This window comes from Martes martes, assembly GCF_963455335.1.
Source record: "Martes martes genome assembly, chromosome: 7".
NCBI lineage: Eukaryota > Metazoa > Chordata > Mammalia > Carnivora > Mustelidae > Martes > Martes martes.
Genome location: NC_137894.1, coordinates 72,730,771 through 72,753,728, shown reverse-complemented (window position 1 = coordinate 72,753,728; position 22,958 = coordinate 72,730,771). Strand labels below are relative to the sequence as shown.

General features: G+C 39.5%; 2 protein-coding genes across 3 annotated transcripts in view; one reads left to right on the top strand and one right to left on the bottom strand.

Moving 5' to 3' along the window:
- The window catches only part of HOMEZ (homeobox and leucine zipper encoding), a 16,783-nt gene extending 12,787 nt beyond the window's left edge, over window positions 1–3,996 (top strand). For both annotated transcript variants that reach the window (XR_013967073.1, XR_013967074.1), the window contains one exon: window positions 247–3,996. The gene's annotated coding sequence lies outside the window, so the exon portion shown is untranslated. The remainder of the gene's footprint in view (window positions 1–246) is intronic.
- Window positions 1–22,958, bottom strand: part of RNF212B (ring finger protein 212B) — a gene marked incomplete at its 3' end in the record, with an annotated part of 25,758 nt that extends 2,800 nt beyond the window's left edge. Inside the window, exons 1-10 of the mRNA XM_080807612.1 lie at window positions 22,829–22,958; window positions 21,099–21,151; window positions 20,629–20,703; window positions 7,563–7,678; window positions 6,879–6,939; window positions 6,096–6,124; window positions 5,082–5,128; window positions 4,818–4,860; window positions 4,602–4,662; window positions 3,945–3,993 (exon numbers count right to left, since the gene is read on the bottom strand). Coding sequence (XP_080663738.1) covers window positions 3,945–3,993; window positions 4,602–4,662; window positions 4,818–4,860; window positions 5,082–5,128; window positions 6,096–6,124; window positions 6,879–6,939; window positions 7,563–7,678; window positions 20,629–20,703; window positions 21,099–21,151; window positions 22,829–22,928 — 634 coding nt within the window. The 5' untranslated portion in view covers window positions 22,929–22,958. The remainder of the gene's footprint in view (window positions 1–3,944; window positions 3,994–4,601; window positions 4,663–4,817; window positions 4,861–5,081; window positions 5,129–6,095; window positions 6,125–6,878; window positions 6,940–7,562; window positions 7,679–20,628; window positions 20,704–21,098; window positions 21,152–22,828) is intronic.

Below are 22,958 nucleotides of genomic sequence, written 5' to 3'. Positions count from 1 at the left end.
AGACAAAGGGTCATTAAACTGGTTAGGAGTGATGGCAAAAATGCATAAAGACCTCCAAAGTTCTCTCCATAAAAGGAATGAGAAAACTGGCAAAAATTGTCAGAATCAACTTTCTCAGAACTCTGTAAATTAACAAAGTGCTTGAAGCAGTCTGGGGAACATTTATTCCAGAATAATAGCCAAATGAGTTTAAGAACAATGAACTTTGTGGCATTTTAACTTCCCCTATTCCCATTTCTCCTCCAGCTCCGTGGTAGCCTTGAAAACCAACATTCTGGCATCATCGTGGGGATGGAATGGGGTTGGAACTCTTTCAAAGCCTCATTCCCAGAAAATAATCATTTGACCTGTCCAGTGGCAACTGGAAGACTCCACTTGCAAGGCTGACTTTATTTGATCCAACCTGGAGCGCAAACTCATCAGGACTTGGAGCTTAGAGTTCATCACCTGTGAAAAGCCTTTTCCCCAGGAGTGTTTGTTGTAAACAATTAGAAGCACTTGTTTGGGCTGCTTGAGAATGTGTATATCAATTGGGGCAAATAATAGGCTAATCTGAAAGCATAGCTGGAAGAGATGGGGAATGAATTGTTGGTGGGGACTCTGAAAACAATACATTCTTGGAGTCTAGAACATATGCATATGCAGGACTGTATGCATGCTCAGAAAATACCTGAAAAGGCCCCAATCTCTTACCTTGAGGTCATATAAGCAGGTTGAAGGCTAAGGTCAGTTGCCTGGCTAAGTGCTGAAAGAGAACCCCAACACATATACAGAATCCCTCAGCAAAGACTGAGAGACTTACTGGTTCCAAGTGTTTAAGGGAATCTCTGTCCAGCCGTTAGCTGACCACTAAACTAACTGAATAGAGACTTTGGTGGCTCCATATGACAATACAGATTTTATAGAATTATTTTTAAAAAGTCACCAAACAATAAACAGCAAGAACAACCAAAAAAAAAAAAAACCCATGGGGAGGGGGAAGAATCTGATTCCAAGAATTGCCATGTTATATTATTTTAATGTCCAATTTCCAACAAAAAATGAGGTATATAAAGAAACAAGTATGACCCATAAAAGAAATAAAGCAATCAATGGAAACTGTCCTTGAGGAAGCCCAGACATTGGACTAAGCCCAGCCTAGACTTTGTCTAGACAGACTTTAAGTCAGGTATTTTATTTAAAAGATTTTATTTATTTATTTGAGAGAAAGAGAGCAAGAGAGGACATGAGCAGGGAAGAGAGGGAGAAGCAGGCTCCCTCATAGGGAGTCCCACATGATGCTCAATCCCAGGACTCTGAGATCATGACCTGAGCTCAAGGACGACACTTAACCAACTGAGCCCTGAATTAGATATTTCTTTTCTTTAAAGATTTTTTTATTTTCAAGTAATCTTATACCCAAGGTAGGGCTTGAACTCACAACGCCAAGATTAAGAGTTGCATGCTTTTCCAACTGAGCCAGCCAGGTACCCTTAAATCAGGTATTTTAAATATGCTCAAATATCTTTGGAAACCATGTCTAAAGCACTAAAGTATGAGTATGGTATCTCAGCAAATAGAGAATATTAATAAAGAAAAATTAAAAGAACCAAATATAAATTTTGGAATTGAAAAGTATAATAAAAATGAGAACTTCGCTAGAGCAGCTCATCAGCACAAACAGAAGAAAAAAAATAAGCATTTTGAAGTCCACTGAGATTATCCAATGTGAGGAAGAGAAAGAAAAAATAATGAAGGAAAATGAAAAGAGTTTCAGAGACCTCGGTAGAACACCATCAAGTTTATCAACACACGCATTATGGGATTTCTAGAAAAAGAAGAGAGGAACAAGAGCAAAAAGAATATTTCAAGAAATAATGGCTGACAACTTCCCAAATTAGATGAAAAAAAAAAAAAAAAAAGAATCTACACTTCCAAGAAGCTCAACTGCTAAAGAAGTCTGTTAGATTTAGTTGGTATATAATGTTCAAATCTTCTATTCCATTGCTTATCTTCTGTCTAGTTGCTCTATTTGCTACTGAAAGTGGGGTACTGAAGTCTAGTAGTTTTCCTCTAGTTCTCTTCAATTCTGTTAGTTTTGCTCCTTTGCTTCCTAAGACTTTGTTGTTTTATAGACACACACGCACACACACTTTATTTTTTTTAATTTTTATTTTTTAAAGATTTTATTTATTTATTTGACAGGCAGAGAGGCAGGCAGAGAGAGAAGGGGGAAGCAGGCTCCCCGCTGAGGAGAGAGCCCAATGCGGGGCTCGATCCCAGGACCCTGGGATTATGACCTGAGACGAAGGCAGAGGCTTTAACCCACTGAGCCACCCAGGCGCCCCATACACACACATATTTTAAAGGATTTTATTTATTTTAGAGAGAGAAAGAGAACAAATTGGGGAAGGGGCAGAGGGAGAAGCAGACCCCCTGCTGAGCAGGGAGCCCAACCTAGGACTCCAACCCAGGACCCCAAGATCATGACCTGAGCCAAGGGCAGATGCTTAACTGACTGAGCCATCAAGGAGCCCGAGGCCATACATTTTAAAGTATCTAAATTATACAAAGTATTTTGTCCTACCACAATGGAATGAAATTAAAAATCAGTAACGAGAAAATCTGTGAAAATTAAAAATATGTTGATATTAAACAACACAGTGCCAAATAACCAATGGTCCAAAGGAGGGGGAAAAAAAAGAAATTAGAAAAGAATTTGAGACAAATGAAAACAAAGCCAGAAAATACTAAACCTTATAGGACACAATGAGAGCAGTGCTTAGAGTGAAATTTATAACTGAAAATGTCTACATTAAAAATGTAGACCTCCCATCAATAATCCAACCTTTTGTCTTAAGAAACTAAAAGAGAACTAAACCCAAAACAAGCAGAAGGAAAGAAAGCTTAGAGCAGAAACAAATGGAATAGAGAACAGAAAAACAGAAAATCAACAAAACCAAAAGTAATTTCTTTGAAATGTTCAACTAGATTGGCTAGTCTTCAGCCAGGCTCTCCAAATAAAAGTAAAAAAGTAGAAAGTTTCAAATAACTAAAATCAGGAACGAAAGAGAGACCATTACTACTAACCTGACAAATTTTCTAAAACTTCTACATCTTTCAAAGCGTGAATATGAAAGAATTGGAGGGAAACTATTCGGTGTTTTTCAAAAATGGTTATCCAGAAAAAATGGGCAAATTTCACAATTGCCTCTTGTGAAAGAAAAGGAAATCCTCTCTGATTAAATATTCTCTATGGACTGGCTAATACCCCTGAAAATAGTAATAATAAAAGTAGTTCTAAGAGGAAAAAGACAAGAAATTAAGTGGGTATTCTTCACTGGAATATCTTTAATACACAGTAAAGAAGCCTGATACCCTTCAGGTTAACATAATCCATGGCTAGTTAACCTTCCTTTTAGACCTAACTTCGACTGCCATCTTGTGGCAATTTAAAAAAATCCAAATCTATTTACTCAAGTTAACTCTCCTTTGACCAGAGGTTTTCTTTTCCTTTTTTTTTTTAAAGATTTTATTTATTTATTTGACAGAGAGGGAAAGAGAGATCACAAGTAGGCAGAGAGCTAGGCAGAGGGGGAGGGGGAAGCAGGCTCCCTGCCGACCAGAGAGCCCAATGCGGGGCTCGATCCCAGGACCCTGGGATCACAACCTGAGCTGAAGGCAGAGGCTTAACCCACTGAGCCACCCAGGTGCCCTGACCAGAGGTTTTCAATGACTTTCTATTGCTCAAAAAAAGTTTCTCCTTATTAGTTTGAGAACGGGAATATCATTATTTGAAAAGTAGTAATATATCTCTAGATACCTTGAATCAGTGTCTGGAAAAAAACAAATGGCATTATCTTATGCACGGAAAATGCATAATGGCATAATTGTAGAGAAAACCAGAAATCTGCTGGTATCTGCACAAAATATGTTGGTTTCTGACCCTTTTTACCCCTTCTCACCAGTATGAGAGTCCCTGGGAGTGCTTCTTCCCTGCAGGCCTCTGGCTACCTGATGGACAAAAAATAAACATCAATTAATAAATATATCCTAATTCTCTGGCTTCCATATTCTTTGCTATTTCTCTATATCTACACATTGAAGCATATGTTGTTCTGCCAGAATAGGTATGTTAGCCCAAGAAGGATACACACTTTATTCCTTTCAAAATGAATTACTGTTAATTCAGCCACTGAACATTTACACTACTTTCATCCCATTCATTCTCTGTGTTAGCTTCCTTTTTTTAAAAGACATTTATTTTAGAGAGAGAGAGTAAGTTGGGGGAGGGGCAGAGGGAAGGAATCTTTTAAGCAGACTGCCTACTGAGTGTGGAGTCCCACATGGGGTTCCATCCCAGGACCCATGAGATCATGAGATCAAGATTTCATGACCCGAGCCAAAACCAGCCCCAACCAACTGAGCCACTCTGTTACCCTTTTCTGTGTTAGCTTCTACCATTTTTTCTTTTTAGCACTGCCAAACAAAAACAGAGCCGAGGCATAGCATTGGATAATTTATACCAAAACCAATATAAGTTTAATACTCTTGCCTGACATCTTTGCTTTCATTTAGCATTGGAAATCTCAATCTGGGAAGAGAAGGTAAATATTACTTACTTGTCCCAAGCTACTAAAGCCAGACATTCTGTAAGGGATAGATTCCACAGAGGGGGACCGACTGTATAAGGTGAGACAAAAAGAAAACAAACTGGGTTGAAACTTGACATAGACCTAAAGTCTCCTCAGTCCCTACCTCTGCCATATCTAGGTATTTCTTTTATCTTCCAACTTTTGCCAGCAGTTTTCATGTGGCTGGGTAGGCTTCCTACTCACCTGACCACCTGGCTGCTATGCTGAGAAATGGGTCGCGGAGTGACTGGAAGAAAATCAAGTGAGGAATGAAGAGCTGCCATCCATGTCATGCCCTGCCTTGCCTAACCAACCCAGCACAAATGGGTATCTGGTTGTATGTTCTTCTCATATCATACACAAGATTAGAAAATTGCATTATAGTCTCTGAAAGGAAACTATCTTCTATATGGGAAAAGGAGATTTATTCACCTCACACAGATATTTGGGCAAACAAATGTTCTCTACCTGACTGTGATGGAGAAGTAATGCCCACTGGTCGAGGTGTGGCCAATCTGCAAAAGAAAAAAAGAGGAAGCTCTAAGCAGAAGTTAAGTACCGCCTGAGAGGATCAATCAGATCACTGTTTTAAACAACAGCTTACTCTCTGAGTGAGTGTGAACTGCTTACTATCATGTATTACAGGTATCACCCCAAAATATGGAGGCAAAGTTTCCATATGAGATTCCTTGGCTCTCTAACTTCCTAAGTGAAACCTCCTCTACTGCCCACAATAGGATAAATTTTGAAGTCTTCCTTTCTTCCTTCCCTTGGTGACTTACCAAGTACTCTCAGTTTTATATCTATCTATCCGTCTGTTTATCCCCTCATAAATCCATATTCCCTCACTCCCATCCTCTTTTCCATCTCTCCAACAAGCATTTACTTAGTGTTTATACATCCTAGATCCTGAGATTACAAAGACAACTAGAATACAGTCCCTATCTTTGAAAGGTTCACAGACTAGTGGGAGAGACAAAAACAAATAAAAGCAATGCTAAGTGTTATGGTAGGTATATCAGAAGTACAGAAGCATGAAAGAACACTGGACTGTAACTTCTGTGAGTGCAGGAGCCATGTCTCTCAACCCATCAATACAGGGCTGAGGTAAAAAACATTTAATAGTTGGTAGGGTACAGACTAATGGGTGATGTACACCCAGCACCTGGCATGGTACCTGATAAACAATAGGGACTTAATATTTGTTGAATTAATGAATAACAGAATATCAAACCCCTCCTAATGAAGTCTTGACAGAGGAAATGACATGTGAGTTGAATTTTGAAGGATGAGTAGGATTTCATGAGGGACCATTACATTCAAGATTTCACTTCAGCACTTCTCAGTGAGTAACTGGGGAAGTGAAAGATAAATTTACCAACCATCTCCTCCACCTTAGATCCCACAAAAGTGTTGCAGCCAAGAGTCAAGAAAGAACAGCAATTTTCAATCAGGGCTAGTATGAGGCCTGATAAGACTGACCTGCTTCCTTGGTACCAATTTGGAGATTCCTGTAGGTGAAAAAAATGGGAGTGAAGGAAGCTGCAGCTAGGATTAGGGTTCTAATCAATGAATGTTACTTGCTAGATAACTAAGCTGCAATGTCCTCTAGCTGTCATTACTAAGACTTACAGTAGGAGAAAAAAATAGCAGCCATGTTTCCCTAGGAAATTACTAGCTTTGACAGAATAAAATTTTAGTTCCTTTTCATAAAAACACATTGGGAATCCCGAAGACTGATTTATGTGGGAAAAGATGGAGAGTCTATGGGGGAGAGAAAGGAAAATGACAGGATAAAATATGCTAGAATAGTTACAGCAGTAAGATTAAGAGGAAAATCATACAAATACAAAGAATATTCTTAGGAAGAAAGAAACATCTGGGAAATAGAGTTGGATTAGAGGAAGAGGAAGAGTCCTGAGGTGCCTTGGGATTCTTGAAGAGAAACTTTAAGTTACAACAGATGTCTCTTCAATAAGAGAGTTTCCCAAATGGTATGTCATGACTTAATGATGTTTGAGAATGGGTTACCAGTGTGCTACATATTGATCCTTCCAGTCCTCCTAGGTCTTCTGTGGCCTCGACCATTTACTACCGTGCACTTGTATAAATATGAACAGTTATTTATGCCATGATGTGGAAAAGGTTAGGCAACATTGTTCTATACAGCATCTAGTCGGCTAGATGGGATAAGTAGGAGAGAAAATAATAGTAAGGAATTCATTAGTAAGGAAATAATAGTAAGGAATTAAGGAATTCATTCACCTTTAGAATGGTAAGATATTTCTTCAGCTCTCCATTTTCCTTCTTTAAGACTGACAGCTCTCTGGGCAAAAGATAGAAATAATCATCTCCAGTAGATCAGTGGGATACAAACCCTGATGTTTATTATTATTGACATCTAGTTAATGCTTACAGAGAGATGCTTGCCACTATACAAGGTATTTCTGTCAGAGATCTAGGGATTCAGGAGACAGAGGCAGAGGCAGAGTCTGATGGCCGGGAGAATCAGGAGGACAAAATCAGCAGTCACTGGGTATGATTTCAGAGGAGTTTCCATATAGTTCCACACATACCCATGGCCTCCTGCTGTCTGAAAACGTCCTTCAAGGATTCCATCTTTTGGCTTAAGATTTCCAAAATATGCCTTTCTGAGGCAACATTTTAAATGCTATCTCTCATCTTGATCACTGAAAAGCTATGATTTATTTCTCCAAAGAAGCAGTTTTTGTCGGGCAAGCACAAGAGGAAAGCTATAAAGTGAGGAGGGCCCCTACAGGGAAGAAAGAGAAAAACAAAATGGGGATTGAGGGGACCAAAAATTCTGTACCTAATTTGCCCAAGACAAACATAAACACATGTGGCAATGTTCAGGCTTTGCAACTGTGAGGAAATAAGCACTACAGCTCCTCTGAAAGAAAAAAAGCTCTCTGGTGATTTGTCACTTACTTTTCCTGCCTGGTCACCATCTGCTGTGCCTCCTGCATGGCTGCTTCTAACTTTGTAATTCTATGCTTATAGAAGGCGATGAGGAGATCTGTTTGTTTCTTCTGGAAACTCCACACCTAACAGGGAAAAACAGCTCTTTTTTTTTTTTTTTAAAGATTTTATTTATTTATTTGACAGAGAGAGAGATCACAAGTAGGCAGAGAGGTAGGCAGAGAAAGAGGGGGAAGCACGCTTCCTGCCGAGCAGAGAGCCCGATGCAGGACCCTGAGACCATGACCTGAGCCGGAGGCAGAGGCTTTAACCCACTGAGCCACCCAGGTACCCCAAAACATAGATCTTTGACATACACTTCCATAATTCCTTTCCTCTTACTTCTGGTAACAAAAGGAAATCCATCAATCAATTCATCCTTTAATACTGATCACTTTTTTCTGGAGGATCTGGCCTAATTCATGACTCCCCAAAACTAGAGGATTTGGCCTTAGGGAAAGCCAGTTTCTCATTTCCAGGACAATGACTTTTTAATATCTTTTCAAAAAAGGATTTTATTTATTTATTTGACAAAGAGAGGGACAGCGAGAGAGGGAACACAAGCAGGAGAGTGGGAGAGGGAGAAGCAGGCTTCCCGCTGAGGAGGAAGCCAGATTGGGGCTCAGTCCCAGGACCCTGGGATGATGACCTCAGCTGAAGGCAGACACTTAACAACTGAGCCCCCTGGGAGCCCCAACTTCTTAATATCTTATTGAGAATATTCTGGCATGGTAGAATGGCCCTTTAAAAACATAATCTTTCATCTTGAGCAAGAAGAGTGATATCAAAAAACTTTTTCAAGCTTAGAACTTGTTCAAACCTAACTTGTCTACTATCCGTCTGGACTCAACTTCCACATTCCTAGCTATTACAGAGCACTGGTAACCAACTTACTTTCCTTGAGATACTCATACAGGGGCACTTGCAGGCTGTTTATGCTGCTACAGTAAAGGGCAAAAAAGCACAGGAGATTACCTATTCCTGAATTTTATTTCTGGGCATGGGCAAATAATTTTATCTCTTGCTTTGTTTTACCATTTGATATACTGATGTGCCTTTCAGGGGATTACTGAATCAGAGCAAAAGTTAATATTTAGAAAGTGTTTTAGCTTTGTCAGGCTCTACTTTTGAATACACAGCAGTATTTATGTCTCATCTGCTTCCTCCCTACTCAGACTATAAACCTTTTGTCTAAGGTCTTTCCTTAGATCTTGGTACTTTGGTCAAAAACTTTCTGTTTGCACCTAATTTGCAAGTTGCTTTTGCCACCTTACTACAGAATTGTTCTTAAAAGTTTATATAGCCTCCGGGCGCCTGGGTGGCTAAGTCATTAAGCCTCTGCCTTCAACTCAGGTCATGATCCCTGATCTGGAATTGAGCCCTGCAAGAGGCTCCCTGCTCAGCAGGGAGTCTGCTTCTCCCCCTCCCACTCCCCTTGCTTGTGTTCCCTCTCTCATTGTGTCTCTGTCAAATAAATAAATAAAATCTAAAAAAAAAAGATCTTGCTTTAAAAAAAAAGTTTACATAGCCTCTAGCCTTCTGTCTTTCCAATCAAAAGCAAACTCAACTAACTCTGTTTACATAAGATTTCATTATAGTCTTCTTTAGTATTTTAAAAAAGTGGTTTTCATAAAAATAAAACATGATCTTTTAATAAAAATCTGAACAGTGCAGCTGCAGAAAACCCCACTCAGAATCCCAGGAGTTACTTAAAGTGGCAAGGGTTGGGGAGCAGTACATGTTACAGATAGATGTAATGTTTAGCCAAGGGACAGTATCCCAAACATCAGTGAAATACACCTGATCCTAACTTAATTTACTTCAAAGGTATTGGTAAACTCATTAGCTACTTTGATTCTCAAAACTTACTGGTTTGTCTTTTTTTTTTTTTTGTCTTATCTATCTTTTATGAAACTGACTCCCTCATTTCACAGTATCTAAAGGTTTTAGTATTTTAAATTATATCTCAAGGTAATCATATAGTTGAGAAAAGGAAGTCTCTCTTTATAGAAGTATTCTACCTAAAAAAATGAAATAGGGGGCGCCTGGGTGGCTCAGTCATTAAGCGTCTGCCTTTGGCTCAGGTCATGGTCCCAGGGTCATGGGATCAAGCCCCACATTGGGCCCTCTGCTTGGTGGGCTCTCTGCTTCTCCCTCTCCCACTCCCCTTCCTTGTGTTCCCTCTCTTGCTGTCTCTGTCAAATTAATAAATAAAATCTTTTTAAAAAATGAGAAAGGAATGATAGAATTAAATATGAGCATTTTGCAGCTCCTAATGAATCAATGGATCTATGTAAAGTTCATCATTTGCTACCCTCACACAAAATAAGAGATGGAAGACTATTATGTACCTCTTGGCTGAGCACAACACTGCTATAAAGTAGGCTTGCCTCCCACCCACCCCCAACCAAATAATCTGATTAAGGAAATACAGAGCACAGACAAGCATTATTAAATGACTCCACAAGGGTACAATGAACAAAACCCACTCAGGGAACAACTCTATAGGAAAAAAGACTATTTTCTTCAATAACAATAAAAAAAGAGGGACACCTGGGTGGCTTAGTGGGCTAAGCATCTGACTCCTGACTTCAACTCAGGTTATGATCTCAAGGTCCTCAGATGGAGCCCTAAGTCTGGCTCCATGCTTAGCGGGGAGTCTGCTGTCTGCTTGAGATTCTCCCTCTCCTTCTGCCCCTCCCCCAGTGCACATACACTCTTTTTCTCTCTATAAAATACAAAAATAAATATTTTTTTTAAATAATAAAAAAAGAAATGAGTGGAAACTTATAGTTCAATAGAAACTAAAGAGACATTAACAACCAACTGAACTATATGGACCTTACAAAACCCAATTCAAACAAAATTTTAAAATAATTATGAAACAGCTGCAGAATTGTGAATACTGACTGATTACTGGATAAGATTAGGGGATTGTTATTTTAGTACGACATGGTTATATCTAAGAAAAGAGTCCCCATCTTTTAGAGACACATTCTGAAATATTAACAGATTAAAATCATAACATAGGGGTGCCTGGGTGGCTCAGTGGGTTAAAACCTCTGCCTTCAGCTCAGGTCAGGACCCCAGGGTTCTGGGATCGAGCCCCACATCTGGTTCTCTGCTCAGCGAGGAGCCTGCTCCCCCACCACCGCCCACCCCGCCGCCTCCCTCTCTGCCTACTTGTGATCTCTGTCAAATAAATAAATAAAATCTTAAAAAAAAATAAAATCATAACGTATCTGGTTATGGCTTCAAAATGGTCTGGATGGGGTGTGTGGAAGTACAGATAAAGGAAGATTGGCCATGGTGAAGTGGGGTGGTAGACTCATTAAACTGGAAATACTAAGATGTATAGTATGGGTTCTTGTCCTTTAGTAGTTCGTCATCATAGTACAAGGCATTCAGACATGTGAACCAATAAATAAAACACAAAGTGATATGCAGAACAGAAGAAATATGTATAAAGTATAGAATGAATAAGAGTTAACTATTTGGGGGTTGCCTGGGTGACAAGGTTGGTTAAGCGTCCAGCCCTTGATTTCAGTTCAGGTCATGATCTCAGGGTGCTGGGATTTTCTGCATCAGGCTCCACACTCAGCAGGGTGTCTGCTTGAGAATTCTCTCCTTCTGTCCCTCACCCCACTCACCACCCCCAAATAAATAAATAAATAAATCTTTAAATTTAAAAAAAAGGGTTAACTATTTGGTCTTCAAAGTGTGGAAATCAGGCATTCCAGGCACACACAAAAGAACTGCAAAGAACTAAACCTACCTTACAGATTGGGTAATAAATAGCCTACATAAGAAATTATGTTGGTATAAAAGATGTGAGATGGTTGCTGTGGATGTGATTGGAGAGGTTAGGAGAAACCAGACCATTAAGAGAACTAGGCGTCACTCTGAAAAATGTGAAACACAAGTGATGAAAAGCCATGAAAGGGTCTTGAAAAGGCAATTGCATGTTCAGACTTATAATTGAAATAGATTATTGTGGGACTCAGAGTGAACAGATTTGAGCAAAAAAGATCCCTAAGAATGCTTCCTCATCAAAAACAATTAAAGGACTGTTATAAGATATCAATGGTACCCACTCTGAATAAGAAATCCATAGCAGCCCACCAAGTGGGAAGTGAAGTTTTGAGTTGCATAATTTGTGATCAAAGCAATACTACCTCTCACACTACAACCTCCTGCTCAGCAAAGTGATTAAAAAAAACTAAAGTAGGGGCGCCTGGGTGGCTCAGTGATTTAAGCCTCTGCCTTCGGCTCAGGTCATAAGCTCAGGGTACTGGGATCAAGCCCTGCATTGGGCTCTCTGCTCAGCAGGGAGCCTGCTTCCCCCTCTCTCTCTGCCTGCCTCTCTGCGTACTCATGATCTCTCTCTCTGCCAACTAGATAAACAAAATCTTAAAAAAAAAAAAAAAATACTCAAGTGTACTGATTCAGAAGTCCTAAATATTGACAAATTACCTTCTACTTTTCAGTAGGCAGTAGTACTTTTCAAAGGCATCATTGATTATCTCAGTTGTTCAATTTTTAAATTCAAGTAAGGGATGAAAAATGGTCTGGTCTACTGATGAGATCAGGCCTTGACCTGATTTTACTCAACTGGCATATGTGGTAGTTACTTACATATATGTTAGCAGAACATATGACCTCAAAGTCAGCAAACTACTGACCAGGCCCGCTGCCTGTTTTTGTAAATCAAGTTTACTGGAACACCATGCCCATTTGTTTACATACTATCTATTGCTGCTCTGTACTACAACAGAGTTGAGTAGTTGCGACAACGATTGTATGGCCTGCAAAGCCTGAAATATTTACTGGTCTTTTAAGAAAAAGTTTATCGGGGTGCCAGGTGGTTGAGCGTTGGACTCTTGGTTTTGGCTCAGGTCAAGATTTCATGTGTTGTGAGCCTAAGCCCCAGGGCCTCTGTACTCAGTGGGGAGTCTGAGGATTCTCTCCCTCTGCCCCTCCCCCCACTAGTGAAGGCACGCACGTGCTCTCTCTCTAAAATAAATAAATTAATCTTTTTAAAAAAGGAGAAAGTTTATCAATCCCAACACTAAGTTTATGAAAGTCTTTATATATCCATTTCTGTCTTTTTCTCTGAATTTTTCTTTTTTTTTGTGAATTTATATCTTTCCTTCTTTTTCTATCAATCTCTCCTATTTCCTACACTATTTGATGTCCTACTTTGTCTATTCTTCCTATTTATATTTATTTGTCTATTCTTCCTATTTATATTTATTTAATGGACATTTGGGTTTGCTTTTAATTTTAAAACAGATGGGCCCAAAGAATGGGACAAAATGTGTGCAAATCAGGGTGCCTGGGTGACTCAGTTGGTTAAGTGGCTATGTTTGGCTCAGGTCATGATCTCAGGGTCCTGGGATGAAGACCCTTATTGAGCTTCCTGCTCCGTGGGGGAATCTGCTTCTCTCCTGCCCCTCCCCGAACTCATCCGTGCGCGCGAGCGCGCTCTCTCTCTCTCAAATAAATAAATAAAATCTTAAAAAAATAAAAGAAAATGTATGCAAATCTTACATCTGGCAAGAGACTTGTACCTAGAATACATAAAGAACTCTTATAACTAATAACATAAAGATAATCCAATTTAAAAATGGGCAAAGGATCTGAATAGACATTACTTTGAAGAAGATATATAAATGGCCGGTAAGAATATGAAAAGATGCTCAACATCATTTGGCATCAGAGAAATTCAAATCAAAAGCACAATGAGATACTACTTCGCACCATTAGGATGGTTACAATAAAAAAGATAAAAACAAGAGTTGGTGGGGCGCCTGGGTGGCTCAGTGGGTTAAAGCCTCTGCCTTCGGCTCAGGTCATGATCCCAGGGTCCTGGGATCGAGCCCCACATCGGGCTCTCTGCTCCGTGGAGAGCCTGCTTCCTCTTCTCTCTCCCTGCCTGCCTCTCTTGCCTACTTGTAATCTGTCTGTCAAATAAATAAATAAAATCTTTAAAAAAAAAAAAAAAAAAAAAAAAACAAGAGTTGGTGAGGAAATGGAGATATCAAAACCCTCATACACTGCAGGTAAAAATGTAAAATATTGCAGGCATTTGAGAAAACAGTCCGGCATTTTCTCAAAAATTTAAACATTGAGATACCACTTAACCCAGTAGTTCAATTCCTACATATGTATCCAAAAGAAATGAAAATATATGCCCACACAAAAACATGTACACAACTGTTAACAGCAGAACTTTCAGAATAGCCAAAAAGCAGAAATAACCCAAATATCTCTCAATTGGTGAATAAATATGTGAAAAGCATACCCACCTATACAAGGCAATATTATTTGGTCATAAAAAGGAGTGAAGTACTAATGAGGTCTTAATATATGCTACAACATGGATAAACCTTAGAAATATTATGCTTGTGGGGCGCCTGGGTGGCTCAATGGGTTAAAGCCTCTGCCTTCGGCTCCGGTCATGATCCCGGGGTCCTGGGATCGAGCCCCGCATGGGGCTGTCTGCTCAGCAGGGAGCCTGCTTCCTCCTCTCTCTCTGCCTGCTTCTCTGCCTACTTGTGATCTCTGTCTGTCAAATAAATAAATAAAATCTTCAAAAAATATATTATGCTTGTGAAGGCAGTCACAACAGATCACACATTGTAAAAGTCCATATTCATGAAACGTCCAGAATGGGTAAACCTATAGTGATAGAAAGAAAATTAGTGATTGCCTAGGGCTGGGGAGGGTTAAGAGGATTTGGAAAGTGTTTGCTAATGCATATAGGGAGGGTAATAAAAATGTTCTACAATTAGGTAGTAGTGATTGCATAATTATGTGAAATACTAAAAACACTGAAATACATACTTCAAGGGGGTGAATTTGGTATGTAAAGTATATGTCTATAAAGCTGTTATCTAAAAGCTAGACAGGGGGGTGCCTGGGTGGTTCAGTTGGTTGGGTGTCTGCCTTTGGATCAGGTAATGATCCTGGGGTCCTGGGATAGAGGCCCACATTGGGCTCTATGCTCAGCAGGGAGACTGCGGCTCCCTCTCGCTTGCTCTCTGGGTTCTCCCCGTCTCTCTCAATTAAATAAATAAAATCTTAAAAAAGAAAGCTAGGCAGGTATTTTATACTTCCCTCTGAAAACAACTTAAAAATATAAACTTTGTGGGGCATCTGGGTGGCTCATTTGGTTAAGCATCTGCCTTCAGCTCAGGTCCTGATCCCAGGGTCTTGGGAGGGAACCCCGTGTTGGGCTCCCCGCTCAGTGGGGAACTTGCTTCTCCCTCTCCCTCTGCCTGCCACTCCCCATTTGTGCTCTCTCTTTGTCAAATAAATAAATAAATAAAATCTTTAAAATATATATATAAACTTTTTGCTTATATGATCTTTAATCATTTTCCTATAAGTTTATGACCTTCCATAAAACTATTAATTTTCCACATTATTCTTTAAACTAATATAGTATTTTACAGCTTTTAGAATGCTTTCATAGCATTATTTCATTGGATCTTTACAAGAAACTATTATTATTATTATTTCACATTACATGTGAGGGAGTATGAATGATTCAAAGAAAGTTACAAGCTAGTAGGCAGATTTAGTTTCAATATTTCTACTTCAATAATTTTCTTAGTATTATCACTTCACCATATTTCATATACTACATTAAAGGAAAACCTCAATAGGAAAGATTATTCTACTCATTCTTTCAAAAAGTATTTACTGAATCCTACTATGTTCCTGGTACTATGTCAGGAACTTGTAGAAAAGATGAATAAGATTAGTTAATACTGCCACATTCTCATGGGATGACTCAGATAAGCAAAAAGAAAATTATAATATAATATGGCAATATGGTATTGTATCATTATTACTGTGTGTACTTATCCCTGTATATGTTTGGGGACAAGAATGTTCTAGACAGATGGAACAGCATGTACAAAGGCCTGGAAGCAACAGAGAAAATAATTTATGTAAACAAAATAAATTCAGTGTGTCTTATTAATTATAGCTGGGGGTTGGGGGAGAGGATAAGAGATGAGACTAAAAGGATAAACAGGCACCAAAGCCGATCTGGCCATCTGGGACATGCTAAAGATTGGACTTTATTCTCAGAGAAACAGTTGTATTCAATGGTTTTAAGTGAGGAAATGAACTGATCATACCTATATATTTTTTAGAGATTTCATTTATTTGAGAGAGAGAGAGAGAGGGAGTGAGCATGAGGAGGGGAAAAAGGAACAGGGAGAGTCAAGCAGACTCCGTGTTGAGCAGGGAGCCCCACACAGGCTCCATCTCACCACCCTGAGATCACCACCCAAGCAGAAACCAAGAGTCAGTCAATTAGCTGTGCCACCCAGGCAACCCCCTGATCGTACCTATATTTAGAATGATTTCCGAGGTGTCTGGGTGACTCAGTCACGCATCTGCCTTTGGCTCAGGTCATGATCCCAGGGTTCTGGGATCAAGCCCCAAATCAGGCTCCCTGCTCGGCAGGCAGCCTGCTTCTCCCTCTCCCACTCCCCCTGCTTGTATTCCCTCTCTCGCTGTGTGTCTCTCTCTCAAATAAATAAAAATCTTAAAAAAAAAAGTAGAATGATTTCCTGGCTTGGGCACCTGGGTGGCTCAGTCGGTTAAGCAACTGCCTTTGGCTCAGGTCAGGATCCCAGGGTCCCAGGATGGAGACGTGCATCAGGCTCCCCGCACAGTGGGGAGTTTGCTTCTCCCTGTGACCTTCCCCCATTCTCACACTCTCTCTCTCTATCTCAAATAAATAAATAAAATCTTAAAAAAAAAAAAAAAAAGAATGGTTTCCTGGCTTCAATATGGAGAATTGATAGGACAAGAAAAGACTGGAGATCAAAAGATCTGTTAGGAAGCCACTACAATAATCCAGGAGAGAAACAATGATGAATTGAACTACAAGCTGTGGTATAGTGAGTCCACAGGACAGGAGGAACTGTGGTCAACTGCTGAAGCATGGAGTTCTGGCTTAAAGTTAGCAACTTTTCCATGGGGTGCCTGGGTGGCTCAGTGGGTTAAAGCCTCTGCCTTCGGCTCAGGTCATGGTCTCAGGGTCCTGGCACCAAGCCCTGAATCAGGCTCTCTGCTCAGCAGGGAGCCTGCTTCCCCCTCTCCCTCTGCCTGCCTCCCTGCCTACTTGTGATCTGTCTGTCAAATAAATAAATAAAATCTTTTTTAAAAAAAGAGAGAGATGGACAAAGGAAGACAAATACAAAAGGGAGAAAGAAGTTGGTTACAATAACCAAAGAAAGAATATTTTAAGGGGGAGAGAGTGCACCTAGATTGCTGCTGAGAAATCAAGTACGATAATGACAACAAAAAAGTATCCAATGGATTTGACAACAAGGAAGCTGCTAATATCTTTCGCAACAGCAATTTCCATGAGATAGTCTAAACAAAACCATACTGCAGAGGGCTGAGAAGAGGTTTGGGGAAGAAGTGATCAGAATGTAGATACATAACCATCAATGCACTCCAATGTATTTCTCTTTCTCCAAGACTCCACACAACATGTTTTTTTGAGTGTCACCAATAATCCTCATGTTGTCAAATCCAGTCTTCCTTCCTCTGTCCTCATCTTCATGTCTCAACAGCATTTGGCCCACCTGGCTGTTTATTCCTTCTTGAACCCTTTCCCATTCTTAGTTTCTGTGATACCACACTCTCCTTGCTTCCACTCACCCACTGCTGCTCTTTGCTAATTCCCTTTCTCCTCGACCTAATCGCTAAATGTTGTAGGGGCTCCTTCTCTGGGAGATCTTATCCAGTCCCAAGGTTTTAAAAACTATCTATATCAGTTTTTAAACTGATATAGATGGGTGGCTCAGTGGGTTAAAGAAAGCCTCTGCCTTCGGCTCAGGTCATGATCCCAGGATCCTGGGATCGAGTCCGGCATCAGGCTCTCTGTTCAGTGGGGAGCCTGCTTCCCTTTCTCTCTCTGCCTGTCTCTCTGCCTACTTGTGTCCTGAGCTTCAGAATAGTAAATCTATCTGCCTTCGTGATTTCTCCTCCTGGAGTTCTAACAATCATCTATGCCCTAATATGTCCAAAATGATATTTTTCTTCAGCCTTGGTGAAGAGTATAATCATCCCATATATTTGTCTTGTTTTGCTCAAGACAAAAACCCAGATGTCTTCTTTGATTCCTCTCTTTTTCTCATTTCCCACATCCAAATCAACAACGGTTCTATCAGTTCTTCCTAGAAAACATCTAAGATTTGATTACCCCTCCCCATTTCTATTGCTACCATTTTAGCTCAAGAAGTCTTACTTAGATCTCTCCCACAGCCTCTTACGTGGTCTCCCTGCTTCTACTCTTAACTTCTCTATGGTCTAGTCTCCACTCAGCAGCCAGATTCTCTTTTAAAAGTATATATCAGATGGGCACCTGGGTGGCTCAGTGGGTTGGGCTTCTGCCTTTGGCTCGGATCGTGATCCCGGAGTCCTGGGATCGAGCCCCATATTGGGCTCCCTGCTTGCCGGGAGGCCTGCTTCTCCCTCTCCCACTTCTCCTGCTTGTATTCCCTCTCTCGCTGTGTCTCTCTCTGTCAAATAAATAAATAAAATCTTTTTTAAAAAGTATATATCAGATAATGCCATTTCTGTGATTAAAACCCTTCAATGGTGTCCACTGCCACTTAAAAGAAAATCTAAATTCCTTACCATGGCCTACAAGTCCCTACATATTGGCTCAAGCCTCTCTGACCTTACTTTGAATCATTTCCACCTCCCTCCTAGGCTTAATGTGCACTCATTCATTTAACAAACATTTCTTATTCACTTAATTTGTGTTAGGTACCTCATTTGTCATTGGGCAATACAAAGTTTTTATCTGTCTTCCAAAACTTTTGGTTAAGTGAGAGAGACATAAGAACAAATAAATTAAAACACCTTTGCAGAGATAAGAGTAAGGTGTTATAGGATTACAAAGGACAGTGCAAAAATCTGCCTATAGGAATCAGGGAAAGCTTTACCAAAGAAGGAACAATTACTGGCATGCACTTGAAGGATGGCTAGTAATGGATAATGGCTAGTAATGGATAATCTAAGACCTAGGATTGGAAGAAAGCTCACAGGTTTATAGAAGGCTCTCCAATCCCCAAAGATACTTAGTTTTATCTAGAGATGAGTAAAGATTTCAAAACAGGAAGTTTTAACTATTGGCCATAGAGCAGTAGAGCAGAAAAATACCCTTGGTAGGTTGTTTCAAGAGATCTGAGATGATTAAAACAAGTGGATATATAGATCAATATACCATTCATTCATTTAACAGTTTTTTAGTGTCTACTACATATTAAGAGCTGTCCAAAGGGCTGGGTATACAACAACAACAAAAACCTACCAAATCTCTGAATTTATGAGCCTACATTCCAGTGTTGGATTCAGACAATAAATAAGTATGCAACGTTAGAGATAAGAGCTATGATGAAAAATAAAGCACGGTAAGCAGCAGACAGTGCTGGGGCTACCATTTGATATATAAGTCATTAAAGGTCTGACTGAGAAAGAAAAATTTGAGCCAAGACCTGAATGAGGCAATCTAGATATTATTTGGATCAGTTTTTCAACTTCACAGACTAGGAAAACACATTTTCAGACATTGCTGACTTCACCAAACTGGTCCTTCACTAAAGTGATGATTAACTGACCCTTTCCATTTATTTTATCTTGATTACTTGACCATGTGTAATTGGTCCCTTGATTAGGTAGGTTAGAATTCAGACTACATATAATTTCTCTACTGATCATTAGCTAGTCCTGAGTTTAGTTATTAACCAAAAGTCTGCTCTTTCTCTTGCTCATGTGACCTTGTTTACATTTCTCCTTGAGTCTCAGCTAGATTTTATCTCCCCATGTTAGATAGTATCTCAAATATGATGGCTCACCCAAGCAACTAAAAGCTGAATGCCGTGAAAGCTTTAATTACTCTTCTTCTATTTCCAGAGTTAGGATTGAGGGGTGAGAGACCAACGAAAATTAAATCTACTATCTGCAGCCAGAGCATGACAAAGGATCATCTTCATGTTAAGGAAAGGATTAGTCTCATATTAATGAGAAGTAAGAGTACAAAAGAAAAAAAACAGTGATTAAATCTCTCAAGAAATGCACCAAGATAGAAATCCCATTAGGCTATAAAATAATCAGTAGAGAACTAGAGAGTAAAAGGGGGAAACCAAAGTTTTTACAATTTGGGAACTCTCAAATGGTTATTCTGTTGTCTCTCCACTTCCTACCATATTCCTATTGCTCTTGACCAAGCCATTGGTATACAAATATAATATATCAGGAAAGAAAAATATTTTCTGAAATTTAAGCAACCAATTATAAACACAAACAAAATTAAAATTAAATATATATGTATTACTAAAAAAGATCACTAAAAATGAGAATAGGAATTAAGAAATCTCATCTGAACATAGGTCTTTGAGCAAAAATTTGAGAGCTAGCCCATTAAATCCACTGACTACAGGGTCAGGCTTGTATATCCAAACAATTTTTAGAAGATTCATTAGTCTGCACGGAAAGATGATAAAGCTCCTAGAACCTTTTTTATTCTTTTTCAAGGGGTGGAGGTGAGGGGGTAAGGGAGAGGGAGAGAGAGCATCTTAAATAGGCTCCATGTCCAGTGTGGAACCGGATGTGAGGCTTGATCTTAAAATCCTGAGATCATGACCTGAGCCATTCATTATCAAGAAAAGGTCAGACACTTAATCGACTGAGCCACCCAGGTATCCCGAGAGCCTTCTTTATTCTTAGAAATTACCTAATAGAATGAGGAAGTATAAGGCAAGATATCAGTTACATAGTGGTTTTTACAGTCTATCACAGGTTTGGGGTCAGTAAAAAAGTTAACTGTTGAGATTTGTATCCTTAGGGAAGAAAGCAAATGAACAGTCAATCCTCTCCATTGTGTACAAATACAAAAATATTGTGTACAAATAAATCAAAGAGACTTTGATTTAAAAAAATAAGATGCAATTAGAATTTCCCTAGGGAACTTGATTTTCTTCACTTTTGTTTCTCATACCTGAGAAATGTGACTAAAATACTGCAAAGCTGTCTCTACAGGGCTTTTGAAGTACATCTTCTCCTGAGGTTTCAGCTATGAAGAGAGAGAAAGACAAACATTGAGCATATCCACAATGGAATGAAATAAGATACTGACAAATATGGCAAAGGATGTACCACCCTTTCTAAAGCATCGTATTATTTCACTATGCTAAGTAGGAAAAAGCTTACCACTGTCCTAGGAGATGTCGATTTTATGTTCTAATCCTCCTTAACTCATACTTCTATACTAGCAGCCACAGATAGTTCTTCTATCTGTTGTTTACCTCCCCCCCACCTTTTTTCACAATTGCTATCTGTGAGTTTTGTTTCTTTTCTTTCTTTTTTTAAAATTTCAGTGCTTAGTCGCTCATTTACTGTACTTCTTGTATACTTCCTACAGACCAGGAATGGGATAAGATGGTTTGTGGCAGGAGGAGAAAAACTTACATTATCAGAAAGAGCCAGATGCTTGCAAGCACTTCCACAAACAGCACATTTTTCTAGGGGGAAAGGGAAAAAAATGTTTGGTTCTTATGGGCAAGAGGTAGGATCTTCCTAAAGTACATGGTAACAGTCAAGTAGGCTAGCAAGAAACAGTTTCTTACTGAATTTAGAATATTTTTTGCTATAAAAAAAGGACATCATCTTGAGCTCTCTGTTCTCAACATCAGTATTTCCAAACTTGTATGTTGATGACAAGTATGGCTTTCACACTGTAGCTCTAACCATCTCCTCTTTTTTAAATAAAAGGTTTATTATCTATTTTTGAGAGAGTGTGTGCATGAGTAGGGGGAGGGGCAGAGGAAGAGAGAGAGAGGGAGACAGAATTTCCAGCAGACTTCCCACTGACCTGGGAGCCCAACATGGGGCTTGATCCCAAGACCCTGAGATTATAAACTTAGCCAAAGTCAGACACTTAACTGAGCCACCCAGGCATCCCTACCCATCTCCTCTTTAAAAATTTCCAGTTTTCTCCTGCAGATGAGGGGGCAGTTCTAACCACCCAGCAAGAGTACTAGAGTACACTTATGAGAGTACTAGGAAGAACACAAGAGTACCAATTGTTTCAACTATATGTTGCTCTTTTTTTCCCCCATCTACCCGACAGCAGGCACACTGTAGACACTACAAGAAACTTCCCAATTATTCCTGCCTTATTCTCACTTTGCTAATATTCCTAGAACTTGCTTTGGAGCTCTCCTGCTCTCATTCTCTAATTAACCCAATCTGAAACATATAAAAATTAAAATTCCTAATCTTTCTCTTAAGTTAAAATTCTAGTAGTGGTGCTAGTTATTGATTAAGATAAATGCCACATCAAGAGAAAACATCACATGACATATGCTTCACCAAGACAAACCTCTCCAAGGTGAGCTGCTGTTACCATGGTAAACAGTTTTGTTACTTTAGCAGATAAAAGGGTCACGAGATCCATATAAAGAAAAAAACGTTCTCCAGAGGCTAGTAACCTCATTCTTCTTTCCTTGAGGACTAAAGGTTTTTTCCAGTCTTCCTTTCATATCATTGCCAGAGTGAGCTAGCAAATACAAAACACAAAACAAAGAAACTTCCCCAGCTCTCTATCACCTGCAGGATAAAGTTCAGGCTCTTCAATTTTGTACATAGACCTTTCCAACATCTGGCCATTGCCCACCTCTCTAGCCTCATCTCTTTATCATTTCTTACTTTAGTCTCTATGCTCTACCAATCCCAACGATGTGTAGCCCCCTGCACTATGGGTTTAATGTGGTATGCCTTTATACATATTGTTCTCTTAAATTAGAATGATCCTCCCTGCCTTATCCACTTGGCAACTCCAGTTTATTATTCAAAACTCTACTGAAGCAACAGTTCTATGAAATCTTTCCCTGATCAAAGCACCCTATCCTAAGTCCCTCTTCTGAGCTATTTCTTGTATATACCTTGTGGCTTTCCCTGTCACAGGCCTCAAAACACTGACAAGTACCTTCTGGTGTTCAAGTATTAGATATTCCATTGGCTAAATCATTCTTTATTAATGGGTGCCTCAAATTTCCATAATCAACGTTCCTACTGTATCCACACTAACTTTGGCCCAATATGTGATTTTTATCCCCAGTCACATAGAGAAATGGCTAATCATTATTTTTAGGTTAAAAACATTTTTGCCTGAACCTGAAAATAGTTAAGGCACTCACCCAGGGTCACACACTTTTTACAGAAAATATGGCCACAGCTGGTGACAAAGAAATGGTCCCCATCTTTTCGGAAACATTGGTTGCAGTGAAACCAATCCATTCTGGAACAGACAAAGAGAAAGAGGAAAAA